Consider the following 22,896-nt stretch of genomic DNA (forward strand, 5'->3'; position numbering starts at 1 on the left):
GGGCTGAGCTCACTACTTTTCCAAGGAGAAGAATAAAGTAAACAGGATTTCATGAGGAACATCAACACTTGCCTAAGAGAACAAGCTTGCAGCAACAGTCTTGAGCAACCTCACTGCATGTAAACGAGCTGGAGCTTCCACAGGGCTCCTGGGATGGATGAACCATCAGGCTCTCGGGATGGATGAACCATCAGGCTCTCCTGACCACAGCCCCAGGGCCCTGACCTGACCATCCCGGAGGCTCCGTGGCCACCTGCGCCCCCTAGTGGCGCACCTCAGAACTTCCCGGCTAGGCACCCTGGCGAAATGCAGCTTCCTAGAGAAGTGGGTGAGAGGCATGACATCTTTGCAGGTCTCAAGAGAATCCCTTGCTCTGGGGAGTCTGCTCCAGCCCCGCTGGGGCTCCTGGAGCAGTGCCCACCTTGGGGAAGCAATAACAGCTAACAACAACGGGCCCTTCCTACTGCCAGGCACAGCCCAAAACCCCTCAAAGGGCATCACCTCGAACCCTGTGCACCTTGGGGCAGGCCAGGTCGCTGCTACTATAACAACCCCATTTGACAGGTACGATGGTCAGGTGGTACACATCAACCTGGCTAGGCTACTGTCCCCAGTTATGCAACCACACATGAATTTAGGTGTTACTGGGGAACTTTTTTTTTTTTTTTTTTTTTTTTTTTTGAGACGTAGTCTCGCTCTGTTGCCCAGGCTGGAGTGCAATGGTATGATCTCAGCTCACTGCAACCTCCGCCTTCTGGGTTCAAGCAATTCTCCCTGCCTCAGCCTCCCCAGTGGCTGGGATTACAGGCACCTGCCACCACGCCCAGCTAATTTTTTGTATTTTTAGTAGAGACGGGGTTTCACCATGTTGGCCAGGCTGGTCTCAAACTCCTGACCTCAGATGATCCACCTGCCTTGGCCCCCCAAAGTGCTGGGATTACAGGCATGAGCCACTGTGCCCGGCCGGGAACGTATTTTTATAGTTATTAAAGACCATGACCGGATGACTTTAAGGAAATTATCTAAAACACTCTGGGTGGGCCTGAGTCAATAGTTGAAAGGCCTTCAGCAGGGTGGAGGTTTCACTGAAGACATTTCATCTGTGGACAGCAGCTCCAGCCTGGGCCTGGGGGTCCAGCCTGCCCCCTTTCATGGCCTGCCCTGTGGATTTCAGACTTACCTAGTCGGCCCCCACAATTGTGTAAGCTAGTTCCTTACACTACATTGCTTAATATATACCTCCCACTCGTTCTGTTCCTCTAGTTGAACCCTGGCTGATACAACAGAATAGGTGAGATAACCTGTTCTCAGAGGGAAGGGATTTGCCCAAGGTCACATGACTGGCAAGTTGTTGGCCTAAGAGTGGGACCCCAGCAACTTGATGCAGGTGTTTCCCAGCTTCCACACAAACTCTCCCTTGAGGCCCACATCCATCATCAGAGTCTGTCCAACACCCTCAGTGCCTTGCCCCGTCCACTGCTGCCGGAGGCCCCATCCTATCTCACCTGGCTAGCCGCCCCCTGCGACCTTACACATCATAACCCATTCTGCCTAGTCAATCCCCATCATTCTATGATTGAAGCCAGATCATGTCCCTGCCTTTACTTACAACCCTTCAGTGAATCTTTATCTCACTCAATGAAAGTCAAAATCCTTAGAATGTCCAGTTACATCTCTGCTCTCACCTCCTTCCACTTTACCCTCCACTATTCTTCATCCCAGCCACAGGCCTCCCTACTGCATCCTGAGCAGCCAGCACATGCCGTCCCCAGGGCCTTTGCACTTGCTGTGCCCTTGGCCGGGACTGCTCTTCCCCAGGTAACCATGTTGCTCTCTCACTTCCCTCCATCTAATAGTACATTCTCCTATATAGCTCATCACCCATAGCAGACTGCAAACTTCTCTAGGGTAGAAAGACACGTTCCTATAGCCTCAACACCGTTAACAGTGCTTGGCATAGTTGATGCTCAGTTAGGTCAGTCTCCAAACAAGCCACACTTAGTCCTATCCCTCTACCTTTGTACATGTGCTCCCTCTGGATTACCAAAGCCTCCCATTCTCTGCTCCCAAACGAGAAAAATGTCTCCTCTTTCCAGGCAATGATCCCCAATTTGAAGCCACAATGACCTTTCTTTCCTGACCCTGCACGAGGTTCACTCATTCATGCATGCTTTCTTCCATCCACCCACCCATTCAAAAAGTACCAGTGGACCCTGGTGCTGGTGCAAGCCCTGTAGCCAAGGTCCTTGCTCTCGAGGTGGTGGGAGACAGAGAAGAAGCAAGCAAACACAGGATCACTAGTGTGTGGGAAGTGATGAGGAGGGAACTAGAGGGGTGATCCGCGGGGGCAGCTGGACAGTGCAGGATCAGGCAGCTTCACTGAGAAGGTGACCGTTTTAAGCAGAAATCTTAAGAAGGAGCCAGCCATGGGAAAGACCAGGGAAGAACATTCCAGGCAAGAGGGAAGAGCGAGTACAAAGGCCACGTAGAAGAATGTGTTTGATGCGTTTAAGGAACGGAAGGTGACTGGTGTGGCTGAGCAGAGTGTGATGGGTGGGGACGAAAGGGGTAAAGCCCAGGTCAGGAAGGCAGCCAGGGGCCAAGTCACACAAGCTCTGTGAGCCGGGGTAGGGAATTAGTTCTGGGTGGGATGGAGTCCCTCGGGGAATTTAAGCAGGAAAGTATGTTATTTTTTCTCTCTTTCCCTTCTTCCCTCCCTCCCTCCTTCCTTCCTATTTATTTATTTAGAGATAGGGTCTCTCTCTGTTGCCCAGGCTGTAGTGCAGTGGCACAATCATGCCTCACTGCAACCTCAAACTTCTGGGTTCAAGCGATCCTCCCACCTCAGCCACTTGGGTAGCTGGGACTACAGGCGTGCACCACCACGTCCGGCTCATTTTTTATTTTTTGGTAGAGAGAGGATCTTGCTTTGTTGCCCAGGCTGGTCTCGAACTCCTAGGCTCAAGTGATCTTCTTGCCTTGGCCTCCCAAAGTGTTGGGATTACAGGGGTGAGCCACTGTACCCAGCTGATGAATATTTTTTAAGAGCTCACTCTTGCTGTGGTGTGGAGAATGTCAGATAGAGGTCTAATAGAGAAGCAGGGAGACCAGGCAGGAAGGTGGGGTCTTCTTGGAGAGATGAAGGGGGCTTCTAACGCATGTGATGGTGCAGGTGGAGAGACAGGTGGTTCTGCAGCTCGAGTTGGCAGGTAAAAGAAAGGGAAGAGTCGAGAATGACTTCTCGGCTGGGCGCGGTAGCTCACACCTGTCATCCCAGCACTTTGGGAGGCTGAGATGGGTGGATCACTTGAGGTCAGGAGTTTGAGACCAGCCTGGTCAACATGGTGAAACCTTGTCTCTACTAAAACTCCAAAAATTAGCCAGGTGTGGTGGCGGGTGCCTGTAATCCCAGCTACTCAGGAAGCTGAGGCAGGAGAACCACCTGAACCCGGGAGGCGGAGGTTGCAGGTGAGCTAAGGTCATGCCACTGCACTCCAGCCTGGGCAACAGAGGAGAATCTGTCTCAAAAAACAAAAATCAAAAAGGAATGACTTCTGGCTGTTGGGCTTGAGCAACAGGGTGGATGGTGACAGTTCCTGAGATGAGGAAGATACTGGAAGGAGCAGGTTCAATGGAGTGAAGAAAGATGCAGATAAATCCGAGGCCAAACTGTCCTTCAGTTTTCAAGGTCACCAGCCTTGCTTCCTCCAGAAAGTACCTGAGAACTTTCTTCTTCTGTTGACTCCACCATCCCTAAACCTTGCCTTAAGTCTAAGCTCTATGCTCAGTAAGAGATTTACAGTGAACCCCAGAATGGCATCCATTTCCTCTGTGCAAACGTCCCTGGCTGGAGTGACCCTGGCAAGCTTCGTGAGGTTCATTACAGAGCAGGACAGAGCCCCAAACATGGACTCCAATCCCCAGTTTGCCAAGGACTGTGTGTGGGCAGTCACCCCACCGGAGCCTCAGCTTCTCATTTGCAAAATGGGAATCCCACCACCCATCGTGTACTGTGGTTCTCATCAGCAAATGAGGAAACGTGTAAATTTCCTAGCACATAGTAGATGCTCGTTCAACAACAGCATCTAGCACTTACGGGGAGCTTTCTAGGTGGCAGGCAGTGTTCTAAGCATGCTTACATATATTAGCTTATCTAATCTTCATTATAACCATATGAGGTGTGTATTAGTCAGGGTTCTCCACAGAAACAGAACCAACAGGAGGTGCATACAGAGCTTGAAGACAGAGGGAGGCTTATTTTAGGAATTGGCTTATGTGATTGTGGAGGTTTGAGAGTCCAAAATGTGATGGGGGAGACTGGCAGGCGAGACTAAGGGAAGAGCTGCAGCTGAGTCCAAAGGCGGCTACTGGCAGAACTCCTCCTTGCTGAGGGCGGGTGTGTGTGTGTCAGTCTTTGTTCTATTAAGAGACCTTCAACCAATTGGATGAGGCTAGCCTGCATTATGGAGAGTAATCTGCTTTACTCAAAATCTACTGATTTATTTAAATGTGAATCTCATCTAGAAAACACCTTTGCAGAAACATCTAGAATAATGCTTGACCAAATACATGGGCACTGTGGCCCAGCCAAGTTGACACATAATAAACCATCACAAAGTGGGTATGAATATTATCCCAAATGCACAGAAGAGGTAATGGGCACAGAGAGGCTAAGACATCTACCCAAGGTCACAGAGGAGAGAAGCCAGACTCTCAACTCCAGCTGTCTGGCTTCAGAGCTGGCATTTTCAACCACGACACTAAGTGGCCATTATCATAAGCACACCAATGTAAATTAAATTTCTCCATCCATCCTTTTCCTGGCCTCAAAGTGAAAGGCAGAGAAACTGGGGGTTGGCTTTCCCTGGGGGAGGCAGCCTGGGTGTGGCCCTGCATTGCTTAGGAAGCAGCACCCAAGCTGAGCCTCAGAGATTGTGGCAGCGGACCTGAGAGGTTATCTAGTCCAGCTCTTGCCTTTATAGGAGGAAAATGAGGCCCAGCGTAGAGAAGGAATTTGCCCAAGGTCACACAGGGAGAAAAGTGGCAATGGAGCCAGGACTAGGTCCCAGGCCTTCAGAAAGTGCTGCTGCTGCTGAGAACTGATACTTCTATAGTAGTTATTCAGTGCCAGGACTATTCCACATTAACATCCTTAATCCTCTATGTGTGAGGCAGATACCATTAGCATCTTTGTTTTAAAGAAAATGAGGAAACTGAGGCACAGAGGGGTTATGAAACTTGCCTAAGGTCACACAGAGCCAGAATTTGAGTCCAGGTTCAACCACGGACACTATACCTCTGAGGCCCAGGGCAAGCTTCTTGTTGGGGAGGTGACAGAACACAATCCCCATTTCGCCCCTCCTTCCATTCTCCCACCTGAGGCCTGCCTAGAGTGACAGTAGAGGAATGCTCTTCCCCAGTCTCACCCCGCAGTTCACAGGAGGAAATGGCCTTCTGCACCAGTGGGCATGCCTGCCTGAGACACTGCAGACCCAGGTGATAGGCTGCACACACATCTCATCCCACAGCTATACACGTCCCAAACTGGTACACAAATACGAGCACAGACTCCAACCCATAACCAGATATGTCTCAACCACACACACGCTCCCAGCCTCTGCACCCAAACAAGTAAACACACCCTCACAGCACACAACTATCATGACTCACACATGTACACAGAACCCCACAGCCACACATGCCCCCAACACATAAACCAGGACACAACTGTCCCCGTCCCAATAGGCACGTGAGCAAGCACTTGTACACACAGAAACAAACATATCATACAGTTACATTTACCCCACTCTACATCCATCCGCCACACAGGGGCACTCCCCTCAACCTATCCACAGGCCAAGGCACCTGGGAGCCATTCACAGGAGCCACGCGTTACCTCCTACATCCCCAAGGGCCAGACCCCAGGATGACTGTCCAGGTACAGCCACCCTATCAATATGGCCAATCCACGTGCCCGCATGGATCGCTGCAGCAATCTGTCCCCGCCCCCACTTCAGCACACACACAGCCCTAACTTCTAGGGACCACTCTCCCCCAGTTAACTACAGCCCGCCCACATCCAGGCATTTGTCATTTGGGGAGCCCAGCCTCCCCCTTCCAGAGAGAATCCTGCTCTACCCTCAGCCCACAGCTCCCAGGGCTGGCCCGCCTCTCTCCCTGCCTCCACTCCCTTCTGAACTCCAGGCGGGCCCTGGCACCTGTCGACCAATGTGGGGGACGGGAAGGGGGTTGGGAGAGCAGGTCAGCCCCCTCCCAAGTGCGTCTCAGCTGCCAAAACGCAGAGCCCCCACCTCCGCAGGGAGGAAACGCTCAGAGTTGGGGGAGGGAGGAAGGTCCGCGGTGCAGGCGCTAAAACTCAAGTCACTCAAGGACGACCCCTTTTCAGTCCCAGATCTCAATCTCACCTTCTCGCAGGAAAGCCCCGCGTCTCTATTAACCCTTCCATCACGCTGCACCGGAGGGACCGGAGAAGTCTTAGCACTGCGCAGCAGTGGCCGCTGCAGCCCGGGGGTGAAGGACCCGGCTGCCCACGGTGCAGGGGCTTAGCCCCTTCACGAGCCACCCACGCACTCCCCATGCACCCACCCCCACTTCCACTGGGGACAGCGAGGTAGCGGGAGCCCAAGCGACTCGGTGGGAGGCGAACGAGGGTTCTAGGACCAAAGGTCTCAGGGGCCATGGACTGAGGAGGAGCAAGTGAAGCGAGTACCCCTGGCCCCGCAGGACCCCGGGGCTGGCGTGCAAGGACAACCCCCCCCACCCCCCGCTCCCCGTCCCCGAGAAGTCCTCTGCAGGATCAGAGGGGCGCGTGCACGGAGCGGGAAGGAAGGCTGAAGGGAAAATGCCCAGAGGCTCCCTTACCTGATTTCCTCTTGGAACTGCCATAGTCCCTGAAAAAGAAGCAACAACAGATAGACATGGTTAGGGCCGGGCGCGGGCGCGGGGCTGCGGCTGCGGGGGCGCCCTCGGGCTGGCTGCGGTCTGTCCCCGGTGCCGCTGCTCATGTGATGCCCACGGCCCGCGAGCCGCGCGCTCCGCAGTCGCACGCACTGCGCGCCGCGCCCGCCCGCCCGCGGGCCCCCTGCCAGCCCGGCCCCCGGGCGCGATTAGCCCGCCCCGCTCCGCCCCGCCCCAGCCCGCCCCGCTAACGGGGGCTCACCTTCCCTCAGCCTCGGCGGGCAGGGGAGGGCAAGGCAGGTTCTCCTCACGTCCCAAACTGGGAAACTGAGGATCCGGGATGGCACTTGCCGGAACCCGGGCCCTACCCGGCGCTGGGAGCCCGCTCACCCCGCCACCGGAGCGGTTCACCTCCTAATTCTTTGCATGGCTTGCCCTAGCGATGCAAAGAATTGGGAGGTGAACCCAGCCCACTCAGTCCGTAAGTCACTACTGAAATGTCACCTCCTCAACGTGTCTTCCTCAACACCACCCGCCAGGTAATCACAGATTTGTGTGACTCTTTGATTAAAGTCTGCCCCTGTCCTAGACCTGAGACTCGCTGGGGGCCACTGTGGCTGCGTCCTCTCACTGCACGCCCCGAGGCTGGCAGAGGCCATGGATAAGGCCCTTCTCAAAGGCTACAGCTGGGGAGTCGGGATGGGGAGTGGGGAGTGGGGAGTGGGGGAACAGAGGATACTGCAAGGTTAACTGGGAGGCCAGGAACGGAAGTCGAGCTTCTGAGGAAGTGCGTTCAAATGCCGTCAGAGAAAGTAACTGCTGTGACCTTAGGCACTGAACCCTCCTAACCTCCGTTTACCTGCCCTGCCCTCTAGCAAAGAGTCCAAACTCAAGGATGGGCAGATTTCCCAAATCCTGCCCTTGCTCCTGCCATCCTTATCTCCCCCACTCCTCCCGCCCCGCTCCATTCACCAATCCTCAGGGGAGTGGGAAAGGTGAGCTGGCTCCCTTAACCTGAGCCTCACATGCCCCTAAAGACTGAAGGTTCTGTTCAGTGCTCAGGCAACAGCAGCGGGGCTGGCTGGGGCTCTCTCTGGAGTCCAAAGGAAATGCCTTCCATTTTCCCCAGGGGCCAAAGAAAATGCCAATTGCTGCCCATCTTTGGTCGAAGCAAACTAGCCCTCCAGTCTGCCACTGGAAAGGCAGGGGTGGGGGGGTTGGGGGGGTGCAGTGGAAAGGGGTTCTCTTGGAGGAAGAGACAGCAGGCTCCCAGGGAAAGAAGCAGAGTCATCCTCATGGAGGCTCCCCAAGTTCCGATCCGGGAGGTCTAGGGGTGGCCTCCAAGATTGGAGTGTTTATTAATCTTCAAGGTGATTTGCCTGCACAGCCAGGAGTGCGGAGCTCCCCCTCTCCTAGGCATCCACCTTTCCCAAAATTTAGACTCAGAACCCACTTAATCAGAATGCTGGGGGCGAGGTCCGGGAATCTGCATTTCTGACTGTCTCCCCTTCTTTCCCCATCTTGTTTGAGAACCCTCTTCGTATTCCATGTCTCCTTCAATCCTCTAATCCACGCTAAGAGGAAGGTCCTATCATCCTAATCCATTTTATAGATGAGGAAACAGAGGTTCAGCCATTGCCCAAGGTTGCCCATCTGGGGAAGAGCTGTGGTTTATAAGCCCACTGGAAGGAATACAAACTGCAGCGTGGATGGGGTGGAGGAGAATCTGGGAAACTGTTGCCTTGGAAAGGAACTACAGAAAGGTGGGAGAGCTTCCATTTGCCTCCTCCCCTGGCTCCCACCAGTCAGTCCAGGGAAGGCCTTAACAAAGGCATGCTTGCCCCCCTTGCAGAAGGGAGAGTGGGCACAGACTGAGTCCTAGCTGTGCCCCCAAAAAGCTCAACTGTGCAGAGAATTCCAGAGAGCAGGAGAAGAGTATTAGATGGTAGCTGCGTCCTACCCAGAAGACTTTCCACTCCCAAGAAGGAAATTAGCTGTTCAGACCTTTTCACTGAGGGCTACTGGGGAAGGGCAGGGAGTGGAGGGCACTGAGGAGCTGCCTTCTGCTGTCCCACAATTTTCCTGCTGGTCCTGGCAAGAGAAGCCCAGGACCGATGGCCCACTGACATCCCCCTGGCTGCCAGTAGCCCAGGCAGGGGTGGCTGCCTCACAGGGATGGCTACCTTCTCCAGCTCTGAGCAGCTTCAGGCTACCCAGGCCGTTCCCATGAGACAGGGAGTTTGAGACCAGCCTAGGCAACATAGTGAGACCCCCCATCTCTACCAAAAATAAATTAGCTAGGCATGGTAGCAAGCACTTGTACTCCCAACTACAAGGGAGGCTGAGGTGGGAGGATTGCTTGAAGCCCAGGAGGTCAAGGCTGCAGTGGGCTGTGGTGGCACCACTGCACTCCAGCCTGAGTGACAGAGTGAGACTCTGTCCCAAAAAAAAGAAGAAGAAAAAAAAAGAGTGGGAAAGAAACTAAACTCACATGCGTTGAGGGCCTCCTTTGTGCCAGGCCCTGGCTGCTGATTCTCAGCCTGCCATTCAATGGAATCATGTAGAAAGTGGTTAAAATTCAGATGCAGGGCCCCACCCCAACCTACTGCATGGTCTGCATCTCCAACAAACTCCCCTGAGGATTCTGAGGCTGCTCCAGTGTTGCATAATCTCCATCAGGCCTCCAGCCACCCCTAAGAAACATTTATGCTCAGTAAGAACAACGTGCTGAAGGAGCCTCTAGAAAAATAAAATCTCCTGGTCTGCCTGTCCTTCAGCCAGAGTTCAGAGTCCTCCCCACCGAGGACTTCTGGGTCCCTCCCTGCAGGGGGTGTGGACTCTCCTCTTGCAGGTGAGAAGAGCAAAGCTTAGAGAAGCCAGACAACTTCCTCAAGGATACAGTGAGTGGGTGAGGCCGGGACTGGGGACCAGAAAACACAGGCCTTGCTCTGAGGCTCAAGACAAATGCCCAATCACCAGCCCCTCCTGGAGTAGTGGGTGCGGGAGTAGAAGACAGAGCCCGGCCCTGATCAGCACACGGGGTTAATGGGGTAGAGGCTGAGGTCCTGGCAGTGGAGGTCGCCAGGCTGTGACTGAATGGTGGGAATGAAGAGGAATCCTGAATCCTTCAGGGTGTCTGGCCTCCTGCCCGAGCAGGCGCTGCCCTAATAGGAAACCTTTTGGAGTTTCTGGTTGGGCATCCTTTAGCAAAGCCATTTCATATTTTTAGCTGCTGAATAGGGTGATAAGCAGTTTAGGTATCCAATGGCTGGGACTCCCCCATCCCTCACATACGAAGGCAAGAAGCAAAGGCAGGGATCCCCCTCCATGCCACGACCACCTCCCACTGCCCTACAACCAGTCCCAGCCTGGCAGGACAGAAGGGCCCTCTGCTGGGGCTCAGTTCCCTAACAACTCAAGAACCCCTCCACCTCCCATCAGTCCCCTTCTCCAATCCACACCCCCTCCTTGCTCCAATTCTTGCCCTGAGCTGGTGCTGACAGCCCCAACCCTGCCGGCGACTCCACTCCTGGTAGGTCACAGTCTAGCCTGCTTCCGACTTGCTGCTGAATCACTATGGGCCAGGGAGCCACAGGAAGAAGGGGAGGGGAGGAAGGGCGGGTCTAGCATCTCCCTCTAGCGTTGCCAGAGGCTAATGTGATTGAAAAGGCCTCCCAAGCTGTGTCCTGAAACAGCGCCCATCAGACCACTCAGCCATTCATTCTCTGCAGCTGGTCCAGGGGTGACTCAGACCACAGGTACAAGTGACCCACAGTTCTAGGAAAATAGGGACATGGGACTTTCAGGGCTCAAACTGGACAAACTGGGATGGGTGATCTCCTGTGGTCCACAGGTCTGGCTTGTCTGGGAAAGAGGGGTGGAGTTTCTTCACCCCGCACGCCATCCCTTCCCATCTAAACAAGGACTCCTGCAGCTTCCGCTCCCGCCCCATCTCCAGGTGATACGGTTCATGTCTTAGCCCCTCTCCGTAGGATGATGCAATCTGTGTCTGGATGAGGGAGGTTCTGGAGACAGAGGCTTCCAAATCCCTGCTGCTTCCTGCGGGAGCAGGGGGGTGCCCTTGATCTACTTTCTTGGCCTCTTGAGCCTCTACTTCTCTATCTGTAGAATGAGGACAATAATAGCTCAAACCCTCGGGGTTTGGGGAAGATGAAATGTACAGTATGTAGAAAGGGCTTCACACAGTGGCCGGCACAGAAACTGCTATAAATTGTCTTTGTCATTATTCTTTCATACTTGGGCCCATCTGACCCCACCTCAGTTGCTACGCAGGTGGCAAAGGCCTATTGAAACGTGGGTCCTACAGAGCCCCCTGAAACAAAAGGAGATTCTCCTTAAGGACCTCATCACGATGTTGGCAGACAGTGCCAGGAGGGGGTGATTCCAGCCCCAATTTCAGAGTTTTGGGCTTTCCCAAATGCCGGGACAACCACTGGTCTCTGTCTAGTGCTGAGCACCAGAAGCGGGTTCATCCCCACCCCACAGGAATGGACACACGCCTCTGGACCCATCTATTAGGTCACATTTAACCTCCCAAGGAGTGGCCAACTCTCAGAGCCCCAAAACCAAGAGATGTAAAGGGCTTGCATTTTCATGCCAACGTGGACCCTAAAGGGTTTTTCTTTTTTCCTTTCATTTATCTTGGCCAGACACGCTGTGCTCCCTCCCAGGATGCTCTAGTGAAGTGGCTGGTGTTGGAGACTGCACAGGGAGAGGCTGGAGGGCGCAGGAAAGGCACTGAGCAATTCACATGTGTTGTCGCCCTGTTTTGACACATGGCTCCCCACACTCTGCCTTCCCCTTGAAAACTCCCAGGATTTAGTTTCTAGTGTTCTGAAGTTGGCAGAGGAGGAGCTCACCCATTTCATGGATGAGGAGACTGAGGTCTGAGGCTTCAGTGGCTGGCCCAGGCTCCTGAAGCTAAACGGACAGTCCTGACCCACAAAGCTCCCAAGGGGCCACGCTGAGGCCCACTAGGGATTGGGCCACAAGAAGAGGTCACACCAGTGGTGGGCAGCAGGCCCTTGCTGGGGAATGGAGATTGCAATCCTGTCGTTCAGGGTTCCCAGAGTGAGAGATGAAGCCAGGAAGAGCCACTGAGGCATGGGAGAGAGAGGAAAGGGAGCTGGGCCTGGCTGGGCCGGCTCTGTGGAAGGGTGCTGAGTGCCTGCCAGGTGGAGTTCTGACGAATGCTGCAGGGTTGTACCCTCCACTGCCCGCCACACTCCTCACCACTCTTCCTCCCATTGGCAAGTGCCTTGGCAGAGAAGGACACACGCACGAACTTCCAGCCTGATGTTCTCACCCTTCTGTCTGCTGGCTGACATTGGCTGCTGGGCCCAGGATTCCTGTCTGCGGGACCTACAGCCACTGGGAACTGCTCAAGAGGCCGGCTGGGCTGCCAGACAGCTGATTTGGGGGTGACCTTCAGAGTCCAGCAGTCACTGGGGACATGGGCACTATCTAGAATATGAGGGCTGGAGAAGATGCAACCTTGGCCAGAGGAGTGGGGCCCTTGAGGTACATAATGATTTTGACTGCTGTTATCAACCTAAAAGCACTTTTTAAGCTCTCACTGTCGGCAATCTCATTAAGGCCTGTGTAGGCAGGCAGAAGAGATATATGTGACATAAGTCCAGTGAGAAAGCCAACATTCTCAGACAATCCAGGCTGAGAATTACAGGAGGGGTTACACTCAGCGCAGAGAAAAGTGAGGTCCTGGGGGCTATAGAACATCCCAGGTAGCTTCCTGGAGGAGGAGACCTTAAAGGACAAGGGGGTTTAGATCCATAGAGGGATGGAGGGGGAAAGCTCTAGAAGCAGGAACAAGCAGCTCCAGACAGTTGCGGACTGGGCAGTAGGGGTAGTGGGTGGACATGCCGGGAAAGTCCAGGCTGGGCAGGGCTTTGATGTCTGGCTGTGAAATCTAGAAGTTTGCAGAATCGGGGAGTGATTCGGTCAGATCCTGGCTGAAGGAAAATTTTTGTTAAGAGGAGAGGTTGACAGCTGGGGGTTGGGGGCAGGAGAGGGGCTGTCAAAGTCCAGTCCTGAATGTCCACAGACCCAGGTTCTGGCCCCAGCTCTGCCTCCTCAGGGGCTGGTGGCCCTGGACAAGCCACTTCAAACCTGTGCTTTTCAAATGACAAGCAGTGACCCATTAGTGAGTTCCAGAATCAATTTAGTGGTCCCAATGAGCATTTTAAAAAGAAGAGACTAGAAATGATCAGCGAGTCACTCCTGGCAAGGCTGTTTTGTGGCACCTGCATCAGATGTCTGTCTGTGTATTGAGTTGCAGTGTGAAATTTCCTACTGTGGCAGGAAGGTTTTAAAAACACTGACAGATTCTCTGGGCCTCGAATTCCCCAGTCCCAGTGGGAGGCTACTCCCAGTGTCCTCACAGGGCTATGTGAGAATTCGAATTATCTGTGAAACCACCACAGTGAGATGGAGCATGTTCTTCCAGAAATCAAGTGAGGAAAGTCTGAGCGAAGGGACTGGGAGAAGGGGCTTTGGGTCACTGAGGTCTGGAGAGTTGGGTTTTCTTTTCCACCCCCCTTAGCCCCTAGCTGAGTTTTTGTTCTGGCTTTTGAGAGCCTTTGCACGGAATGGTCTCCAGAGGCAGCGACCTCCAGGCAAGACAGACAGAGGGGCCTGCAGGCCATTCTCTGCCCCCATTTGCTCCCTGATCTAAATGGTGGCACTGAGGGCCGTTGTGTTTAACAAGAATCCGTCCTTTCTCCGCAGGGCCTGTGTTTTCCAGGGTTGTGAGAATGGACCCCATTGTGACCGTGTGGCTTGTCCAGAGGGGCCGGAATTCCTGCCCTGGGTGAAAAAGCTGAATTCCTGTGGAGAGAAGGGGTCTTGGGGCTCCCCAGGCCGTGTCCCAGAGAAGTCAGATGCTATGGCCATCACAGACCCCAGAACCCCCCAGGCATTTTGCTTGTCTCCTGAACATCCCAGAGGGTCTCTGCTGCTGCTCTGTCCACACAAAAGAACAAAGCACTGTCTGTCTGTCTCCTCTGACTTGTTCCACTATTCTGGGCAAAGCCCCTAAGTGTGTCTTCAGCCACAGGACAAGCTTTATCATGTCCAGGCCTCAGAGCAGGGAGTTAAAAGGGCGGGTGGGTTAGAACCCTGGTTCAGCTACCTAGAGCTTTGTGATATAAACAAGTGACTTCACCTCTCTGTACCTTCGGTTGTAAAAGTGGGTTAAAATAGTTGCTATCTTACAGAGCTGTCATGGGGATTACATGGGATAATGTGCAAAGCTCTTAAATGGCATCTGGCCCATGGAAAGGACCCGTAGCCCAACAACCTGGGTTCACAGGGTCTAGACTAGGAGTGTGGATGGTGGCTGGAATACAGGAGGTGCTGACTGCCCACCTTCTCAGTATGGCCTGTGTGAGACCCTGGCTCTGTCACTCAGGGCACTGATGCAGGACCATGACGACAGACAGGCCTGGGTTCCCATCATGTGCATTCCAAGGAGTCCCACCTAGATGGTGACACTGAGGAGCAGTCCATGGGAGTGGGAGGAGGCAGGGCTAGGGGAAGTGGGGAGGACGGCAGAAACACACAGCTGATTTCCTAGAGGGCGAAATGGGGCAGGGGAGTTGCCAGTTCAGCCCACTGCCATGGAGTGCTGGGAGCTCCTCCACAGGCCACCTGAGATCCTGCTCTCTGTGTACATGTCAGACTGCTCTTGGCTATAGGGGTTCTCTGGACTTCCAGGGGCCACATGCCAGACCTAGGGAACCATGGAAGGGGGAGTGACAAAATGGGGTGATGGGGTTCAACAATGAAGTCCATGAGGAGAAGGTCAAAGAGGATATCCTATATTTAAAGACCTTACTTGCCTCTCTCCAAGTCCATCCATCATCCATCCATCCACCATCCATCCATCCATCCATCCATCCATCCATCCATCCATCCATCCATCCATCATCCATTTACCATCTATCCAGCTATCCATCCACCATCCAGCCATCCATCATCCATCCATCATCTATCCACCATCCATCTATCCATCCATCCATCCATCATCCATTTATCATCTATCCGTCCACCATCCAGCCATCCATCATCCATCCATCATCCATCCATCATCTATCCATCCATCTATCCATCATCCATCTATCCACCATCCATCCATCCATCCATCCATCATCCATCCATCCATCATCCATCCATCCATCATCCACCCATCATCCAGCCATCCATCATCCATCCATCCATCATCCACCCACCATCCATCCATCATCCAGCCATCCATCATCCATCCATCCATCCATCATTCATCCATCCATCATCTATCTACCATCTATCCATCCACTATCCATTTACCATCTATCCATCTATCATCCATCCATCCATCCACCATCCAGCCATCTGTCATCCAGCCATCCATCATCTATCCACCATCCATCCACCCACCATCCATTCATCCATCTATCCATCCACCATCATCCATCCATCCATCTACCATCCAGTCATCTATCATCTATCCACCATCCATCCACCATCCATCCATCCACCATCATCCATCCATCCATCTATCCATCCATCATCCATCCACCTATCATCCAGCCATCCATCCACCATTCATCCATCATCCATCTACCATCCACCCATCATCCATTCACCATCCATCCACCATCCATCCATCCATCATTCATCCACCATCCATCCATATCTTGACTGAAGGGCTGTTGTGGACCCAGTCTTGTGTATGAAGCAAGAGAGTGGCAGAAGACACATTGTCCTGCCCTCAAAGAGCTCACCATCTAGCTGGAAAGAGATGGCAAACACCCACAAAAAGACAACATACACATTCCCTTGTGATCAGGTGCCCCAAAGCTTGGTCAAAGGAAATATTGTGTAGAAATTTCCAGGACAGAGAGATCAGAGTGGTCTGGGGTGGCCAGGGAGAGCTATGTGGAAGATGGGGCACTAGAGCTAGCCCTTGAAAGATGAAGAATATTTAGAAAGAGCAGAAGCCGGAAGGAGATTTGGGGTGGAAGGGATAGTGTGAGCAACGGTGCAGGGGCAGTGTGTGTGTGTGTGTGTGTGTGTGTGCATGCTGTGTGTGTGTGTGCATGCTGTGTGTGTGTGTGTGTGCATGCTGGGTGCGGAGGGTGAGAGGCTGTATGTCTTTGGGGAGCAGGACAGGCAGCTGGGGCTGGACTGAGCCCCAAAGGGAGCTGGCTCAGATTTTAGAAGGAAGTTGCTGAGAACAACCCAGCGACACTATTCCTAAAGACAGATTTTCCCTGAAGGTGGCGGCACCAGCTCTGTGCCTGAGGATCACATTTCTAGCTCCCTCTTGTTTTCCCTGTTCAGGCGGTGGGGTGAGGACTTGTTTTGGGGGAGCCAGAGGACTGCTTTGCCCCTCAAGCTACACCGGCCCCGTCTGCAGATGTGTGCCTGGTCTCTGTGTCGCGTGTGTGTGTGAGACACACAGGCAGATACCAGGGCCCCACTGCAGAGCACAGACCTCTTGGGTCACTCCTTGGCTGATGGCCCCTCACTCCCCAGTCCTCACCTAGTTTCAACCTGAGACTGGGAGCTTGGGCCGAGGAGCTCCCTATTTCCCATGGAGGCCAAAGGCCCACCCAAGGCCAGGCTGTGCTTGTTCCTGCCTTGGCCTCTGTGGGAAAGAGGACTCAGAGGGCCCCACACTCCTCCCACACACGTAGCCCACCTGCATGGCCCTGGGAGGCCCGGGTGATCGCCTCTTACAGTGAAGGAACCTAAATCTCCCAGACTTTCTTGGACACCATGTGACAAACCCACAAGCACCAAGCACCCAGATGTGCCCAGCCCAACAGAGGCAGCTGCGTTAGCCCCATTTTACAGATGCACCTCAGTCAGCTTAAGTCACTTGCCTGGTGTCACACAGCTTGCAATGGGAGGCAAGGTTGCAGACTTGGGTTGTCTGTGCTGCGACCAGCACAGGCCCCCTCCTGCCCTGTCCAGTGTTTCACAACTTTCAAGGCCTAAGGAGGGGGCACCTCCTCCAGAAAGCCCACTCTGATTTTGACCCCCAATGGCACGGAATGTTCCAATTCTGTCCCCAACACCTAGTGGTGCCCTCAAAGGAGCTGTCCAGTAGAATTCTCCAGGGTAATGGAAATAGTCTCTATCTGCCCTGTCCAGTATGGTGGCCACTGGCCACAGTGGGGCTGAGCACTCAAACCCTGAATTGTGGCCAGTATGACTCAAACACTAAATTTTCCATTTTGTTGAAATAAAACTTAGATTTAAAGAGCCAACATGGCTACTGGCTACTTTATTGGACAGTACAGTCCAGACTCTGACATGGTATGGCCAGAAGGTTTGCTTGGCTCCCACGGTGCGTGCGTGTGTGTGTGTGTGTGTGTGTGTGTGTGTGTGTAGCTGCCTAGGTTCAAATCCCAGCTCTGCCAGACAGATTATTTAGGGTCTCTGTCTTCGTTTATAAAGCACAGAGACTGAAAGGATCCACCTAATTGGATTGCTGGGGGATAAACAAGTTAATACACATAAAGCCCCCCGTGCACAGTCGGCTCACAGGGAGCACATGCACAGATCCTCCACCTGCTCCAGCTCCACCTGCCAGTCACAGGGCCCTGCGGCCAGCGCTGGTTCACCCTGGAGAGGGGAGAGGGGAGGAGAGGGAGGGATTCTGGAAGAGCTGTCACTTGCAGGGGAAATGACAGAAACAGCTAGGACAGAATAGGCTTGGCCAAAGGAGGGCACTGAGAGAAGGAGCCAGGGAGGTGGGGGTGGAGGCCACTGGAGGAGGAGCAGCATAGGAAGAAGCAGGGACATAGGCCTGGCTGGCCTCAGTGGGGTGGGCCAAGCCTTGGGGTGTCTGTACAGAGATGAAGAAACCCAGGCTCTGCAGGGTAAAGCCACTTTGCTGAGACCACACTGGTGGCTGGTGGCTGGCAGCACTGGGGGCGACACAGCTGGGGACTTCCAGCCCCATCTGAATGACTGTTATCACTTTCACATTCCCCCAGAATCCCTTGCTGCTGCCAGGCTGATGGGTCTCCCCAGAGGCGACAGGAGTGACAGCTAAGCCTGGTTCCCCCTCGCTGCTGGACCAAGAGGCTGATTTAATGAGGCTGTTCCACAGAGGGCAGTGGCTGCCCTGCTCCTCACAGCAGGCACTCAAAATGCAGGACAAAGGGGCTCCTGGCCAAGGGCCTGTGTGCCCAGGGATGGGGTGGCTCCCGGGCCAGCCTGGATGCAGGGTGGCCTAGGGGCTTCCCCAGGGTCTGCCAGAGCATACATGTAAAGGACGGGGTCTAGGGAGGAGTCCTGCAAGATGCCAAACCGGGTCCAGCCCAGCCTGTGGGGCTCGAGCCATGGGTTCCAGGCCTGGCCATCTGAGCAGGCTGCATGACCTGGGTATGGCAGCCCTCTCTGTGCCTTAGTTTCCCTAATTGGGCTTCTGCAAAGAGGCCTCCAGCTCCAGGCTCAGACAGGCCTGTGTCCTACTTGCAGCAGGGGGGCCATCCAGGAACCCTAGGTAATACCTAGGTAATACCTCCATGCCCCCAGCCTCCTCCAGCTGCCTTCCTGTCAACCCTGAATGCTCTTGGGCCAGCTCAGCTGCAATTACAGTAAAGGCCCTGCCTGCTGCCCACCAGCCTGCCCATTACAGGTCCCAGCAGGCCAGCCCTGGGCCGCCACCTCCATCCTCCACCAAGCAACCTCCCCTGAGCTTCTGCACCAAGAAGCCTCCCAAGGTCCCGGAGCAGGCTTATGCCCATGAGCCCCAAAGTACAGTGGCAACCAGGGAGAGGGAAGGGCGGGCGTGGGCCAGGCCTTGGTGGGAGTCACCACTGAGCAGCTCTCCCCACTCTGAGTGGGCTCTTCTTTCCCAAAGGTGGGAGTGGGAGTGCTGCTATTATTATTAATACTATTATTGAGAAGACCACTACATTTGTCAAGCATTTACATTATGCCAGGTGCCAAACTAAACCCTTGACACACATCAGCTCATTGTATCCTCACTACATGCCTATGTGGTAGAGTCCCTTATCATCCCCATTTTACAGACAAGAAATGGAGGATCAGAGACAGCATGTGACTTGCCCAAAGTAACACAGTTTGTGAGGGATAGAGATGGGATTGGAGGCCAACTTGGCTCAGTCTAGTGCTTAAATCCTAACCACCACACTGTTCATTTACCACCTTGCGGCTAAGAAGGACACATAAAATCCAGACAGAGAAGCTAAATGAGGAGTAGGTGGTGAAGAGAAAGGTAAAACGAAGGCAAAGACTCAGGGTCAGAAATACGCAAATGACCAGCCTGGCCAACATGGTGAAACCCTGTCTACTAAAAATACAAAAATTAGCTGGGTGTGGTGGTGTGCACCTGTAATCCCAGCTGCTCAGGAGGCTGAGGCAGGAGAATTGCTTGAACCTGGGAGTTGGAGGTTGCAGGGAGCCAAGATGGTGCCACTGCACTCCAGCCTGGGTGACAGAGCAAGACTGTCTCAAAAAAAAAAAGAAAAGAAAAAGAAAGAAAGAAAGACCCAAATGACACCACTGAGTTCTAGACTATTCCTTAGGGAGGTCACAACTTCAGGTCTGGCAGGATAATGTCCAACAGGAAGAAACCTGGCTAGTGACCCGCACAGTAGGTCACAGTGTCCATCACCACATGCTCAGGAGATGCACCCTGGTTTCCCATGGTAACAGAGCATCCAGCCCCTCTAGAGCACCCGCAGCTAACAAGCTTCCTGGGCTGCCTCCTGGTGGTTCTGCCACTGGTGTGGCTGCCCAGTGGGTCAGTGCCTGGACTGCAGCCTGAGGATGGCCTGGCTTCACCAGGGCCGGTTTTACAGCCTCCTCTCGGCAGAGGTTTTTTAAGTTCTGGGGACAGTGATGCCGGACCAATGCTGTCCCCAGCTGCCAGCCTAATGCACTTTCTGGCACCCCCCACAAACCTTGTTCTAGCACAGCACTCGGTTATTTCCTGTGTGGCTCCCATCATTCCCATTATGTCTTTGTCATTGCTTTGTTTGTCTTTCTTGCTCTCAACAGTAGGCTCCCTGAGAGCATGAACTGTGTGTGTCTTGCCAGGCCCAGCACAGGGCTGGTTATAATCTTGTTTCCTGAATGAATGCACGAATTCACTGACAACCAGTAACCAAGCTCAGGGCTGCTGGATGGTCTCGAGAGGCTGGTCAGATGCTGCGTCCTCCACCTGTTCTCAACCCCTCCCTGACAGGATAGGCAGACCCTGCATCTCCACTCTCCCCTCCTTTCCCCCGGAGTAGAGCTCAGTGGAAGTGCCACTTCTTCCGGGAGGTCATCCCTGATTGTCACAGATGGGTCAGCAAGTGCAGATGAGTAGGTTTCCTGCCTGTTTATGAGGATGGACTTGGCAGCAGCCCGTGGCCTCCTGTACTCCGTCCTCTCTGACATCATCTTGGGTTGTCATGGAAACCACCCTGGCATCACAGTGGAGCCCGCATGCTCTTGCTAATGTCCTGCACTATTGCCTCACGTGTGTCTCTCTCCTTTGGCAGTTGGACTACACTGTCTATGGCCTCCTTCACCCCTCTCCCTGGCAGGGCTAAACTCTAAGAACAGAGTCTCGTGCTTAGGAAGTGATATTCCCTGGATGCTTACTATGTGCTAGCCATGGCACTGTATATTTCATTTTTTTTTTTTTTTGAGACGGAATCTAGCTCTGTCACCCAGGCTGGAGTGCAGTGGCGCGATCTTGGCTCACTGCAACCTCCACCTCCCGGGTTCAAGTGATTCTCCTGCCTCAGCCTCCTGAGTAGCTGGGATTACAGACGACTGCCACCATGCCCAGCTAATTTTTGTATTTTTAGTAGAGACAGGGGTTTCATTGTGTTGGGCAGGCTGATCTCGAACTCCTGACCTCGTGATCCGCTTGCCTCAGACTCCCAAAGTGCTGGGACTACAGGTGTGAGCCACCGCATCAGGCGGTATTTCAATTTTTTTAAATTAAAAAACATTTTTTTAGAGACAGGGTCTTGCTATGTTGCCTAAGCTCATCTTGAACTCCTGGCCTCAAGCAATTATCCTGCCTCAACCTCCCAAAGTGCTGGGATTACAGGCGTGAACCACCCGGCCCAGCTGCTCACTGAACTTCATGTACATTATTTCAGTTAATCCTCATAGCCACCCACCAACAGGAAAATGCTATCATTACTCTCATGTCCCAGAAGAGGAAACTGAGGCATAGTTGGTTAAGTCACTAGCCCAGTGGCAGAGCTGGGATTTGACCCCAGTGCCAGCTGACTCCTAACCATCATGAACTTTTGTGTCTCTCTCTCTACCTTCCCACCCTCCTGCCCTCCTCTGCTAGGAAATCTCCAAGCCTGCACTCAAAGCCACCTGGCCCAGGCTCTCTCCCTCTCCTTTTGCCTCCAAACCCTCCCTCAGCACCCAAGTCCACTTGGAGGCCCAGATCCCCGGCAGCCTTCCCTGCACACCCACAGCCCCCACAGTCTCTCTCCCTCTCCAGTGTCCTTCTGTGCTCCTGCCTTGAGCACCTGCGTGGGACCTGCCTGGCCTCCTCAAGCTCAATGACTGTCCCTGGTACCCTGGGTCAGTCTGGCTGTTCTGGGACAAGGGACACATGAGCTGGACCTCCTCCATGCAGGCCTTCCTGATAACCTTTGCCGGCACCGACCTCAGGCCTTGAGTGAATCATGGTCCTGTCTCCACACTCTTGTTACAGAAACTCAGCTAGTGACAAAGAGCCTCAGCCAGAGCCCCCAGGCTGGGGTGCGGGGTGGTGGGGACTTCCTGAGCTTCCCTGTGGCTGCCAGGCTCTTTCCTCTGGTTCCTGCAGCACCAACCAGTGGCTCCCTCAGTGGCTGCCTCAGTGGGAGGTTGGAGCCCAGGCCTCCCTAGGCGAAGGGCACCAGGAAGCCCGGGCAGTCACCCTAAGCGCAGTGGGAAGCACAGGCTTTTTGGAAAGCTCCCTCCGGCTATTGTCTGGGGATGGCCTGGAGGGAGGGGAAAGGGGTGCATGAATGTCCCAGCACCCCATCCCCGGGGAACAGCCTGCAGCCAGGAGCCAGTCCCTGCGAGATGAAGCTTGATGACACCGCACTTGGCAGCCCTGTCTTCCCTGCCCTGTGTCACCTTACTGATGCCTTCTGGTGTCACCTCCAAACTGCCTGAGCGGCAATCCTTAGCCTCAGATCTGCTTCTGGGAAATTCCAAACCAAGATGCCTGCCTTTCCTTGAATTATTTCCTGTCTCGGGCAGCACAAATTGTCCCCTGCTCCTGCCTATTAAGATCCTTGTGGCTGCCAGGACCTAGCCCAGTGCCCAGCACATGAGAGGGCCAGCATGGGGATAAAGCATGTCCCCCATCCTCTGGCTCCTGAGGCAGCACTGCAGTTCTCCAGGTGTCTCAGACCAGGTGACAGGCTCATGGGTGCCCTCTCCTGCTTGGGGTGGGGGCCAGGAAGAGGTGCCCCCGGTAATTAACCTTGAATTCCCTGGCTTGCAGGCACAGCCTGGTCTAATCTGCAGCCTGCCTCTGCCAAATTAAATCAGACCTGGCCACAGTCAAGCTCCTGCTTCTGAGCCATTCAGAGGAGCCAGCCCCTTCTCCCTGTCCATCAGCCAGGCTCCTACTGGAATCTTTTCAAGGGCTCAACTCAGGCCTCCAGGCACCCTCCCATGCCCTGCACCAGGGGTGCTCCAAGCCTGAGGTTGCTCTTGACATCAGATGGGAAAGTTCTGAGAGCCAGAAAGAGCACTGGACTTGGAGCCAAAAAACCTGGTGCTAATCCAGTTTCTCTGACCTCAGGCAAACCATTTCCCTTCTCTGGACTGCACAACCTGCAAAGGCTGGGCTGGATGATGTCTGGGGAACTGAGCTCCAGAGGCTGGGACTAGGGGCAAACCCTCCCACTTGTCTCTCACTGGGACACAGCAAGGATGGAAGGAGAGGCTGCTCCGACGACT

At 54.0% G+C, this 22,896-nt stretch overlaps 1 protein-coding gene and 1 long non-coding RNA gene across 8 annotated transcripts in view; one reads left to right on the forward strand and one right to left on the reverse strand.

Moving 5' to 3' along the window:
- The window catches only part of SH3PXD2A (SH3 and PX domains 2A), a 256,400-nt gene that overhangs the window by 90,451 nt on the left and 143,053 nt on the right, over positions 1–22,896 (reverse strand). For 4 of the 7 annotated variants that reach the window (XM_015148097.3, XM_015148095.3, XM_015148096.3 and 1 more), the window contains exon 6: positions 6,883–6,911. In XM_015148097.3, the coding sequence (XP_015003583.1) occupies positions 6,883–6,911 (29 nt within the window). Of the gene's footprint in view, positions 1–6,882; positions 7,028–7,180; positions 7,330–22,896 lie in introns of those variants that run through there. The other 3 variants (XM_077947463.1, XM_077947459.1, XM_077947461.1) reach the window with 2 other exon arrangements.
- Positions 652–6,911, forward strand: LOC144331332 (uncharacterized). The gene is made up of 2 exons (XR_013398389.1): positions 652–2,856; positions 3,421–6,911. It is a non-coding gene; the product is annotated as an uncharacterized LOC144331332 (long non-coding RNA).

This window comes from Macaca mulatta, chromosome 9, assembly GCF_049350105.2.
Source record: "Macaca mulatta isolate MMU2019108-1 chromosome 9, T2T-MMU8v2.0, whole genome shotgun sequence".
Classification (NCBI taxonomy): domain Eukaryota; kingdom Metazoa; phylum Chordata; class Mammalia; order Primates; family Cercopithecidae; genus Macaca; species Macaca mulatta.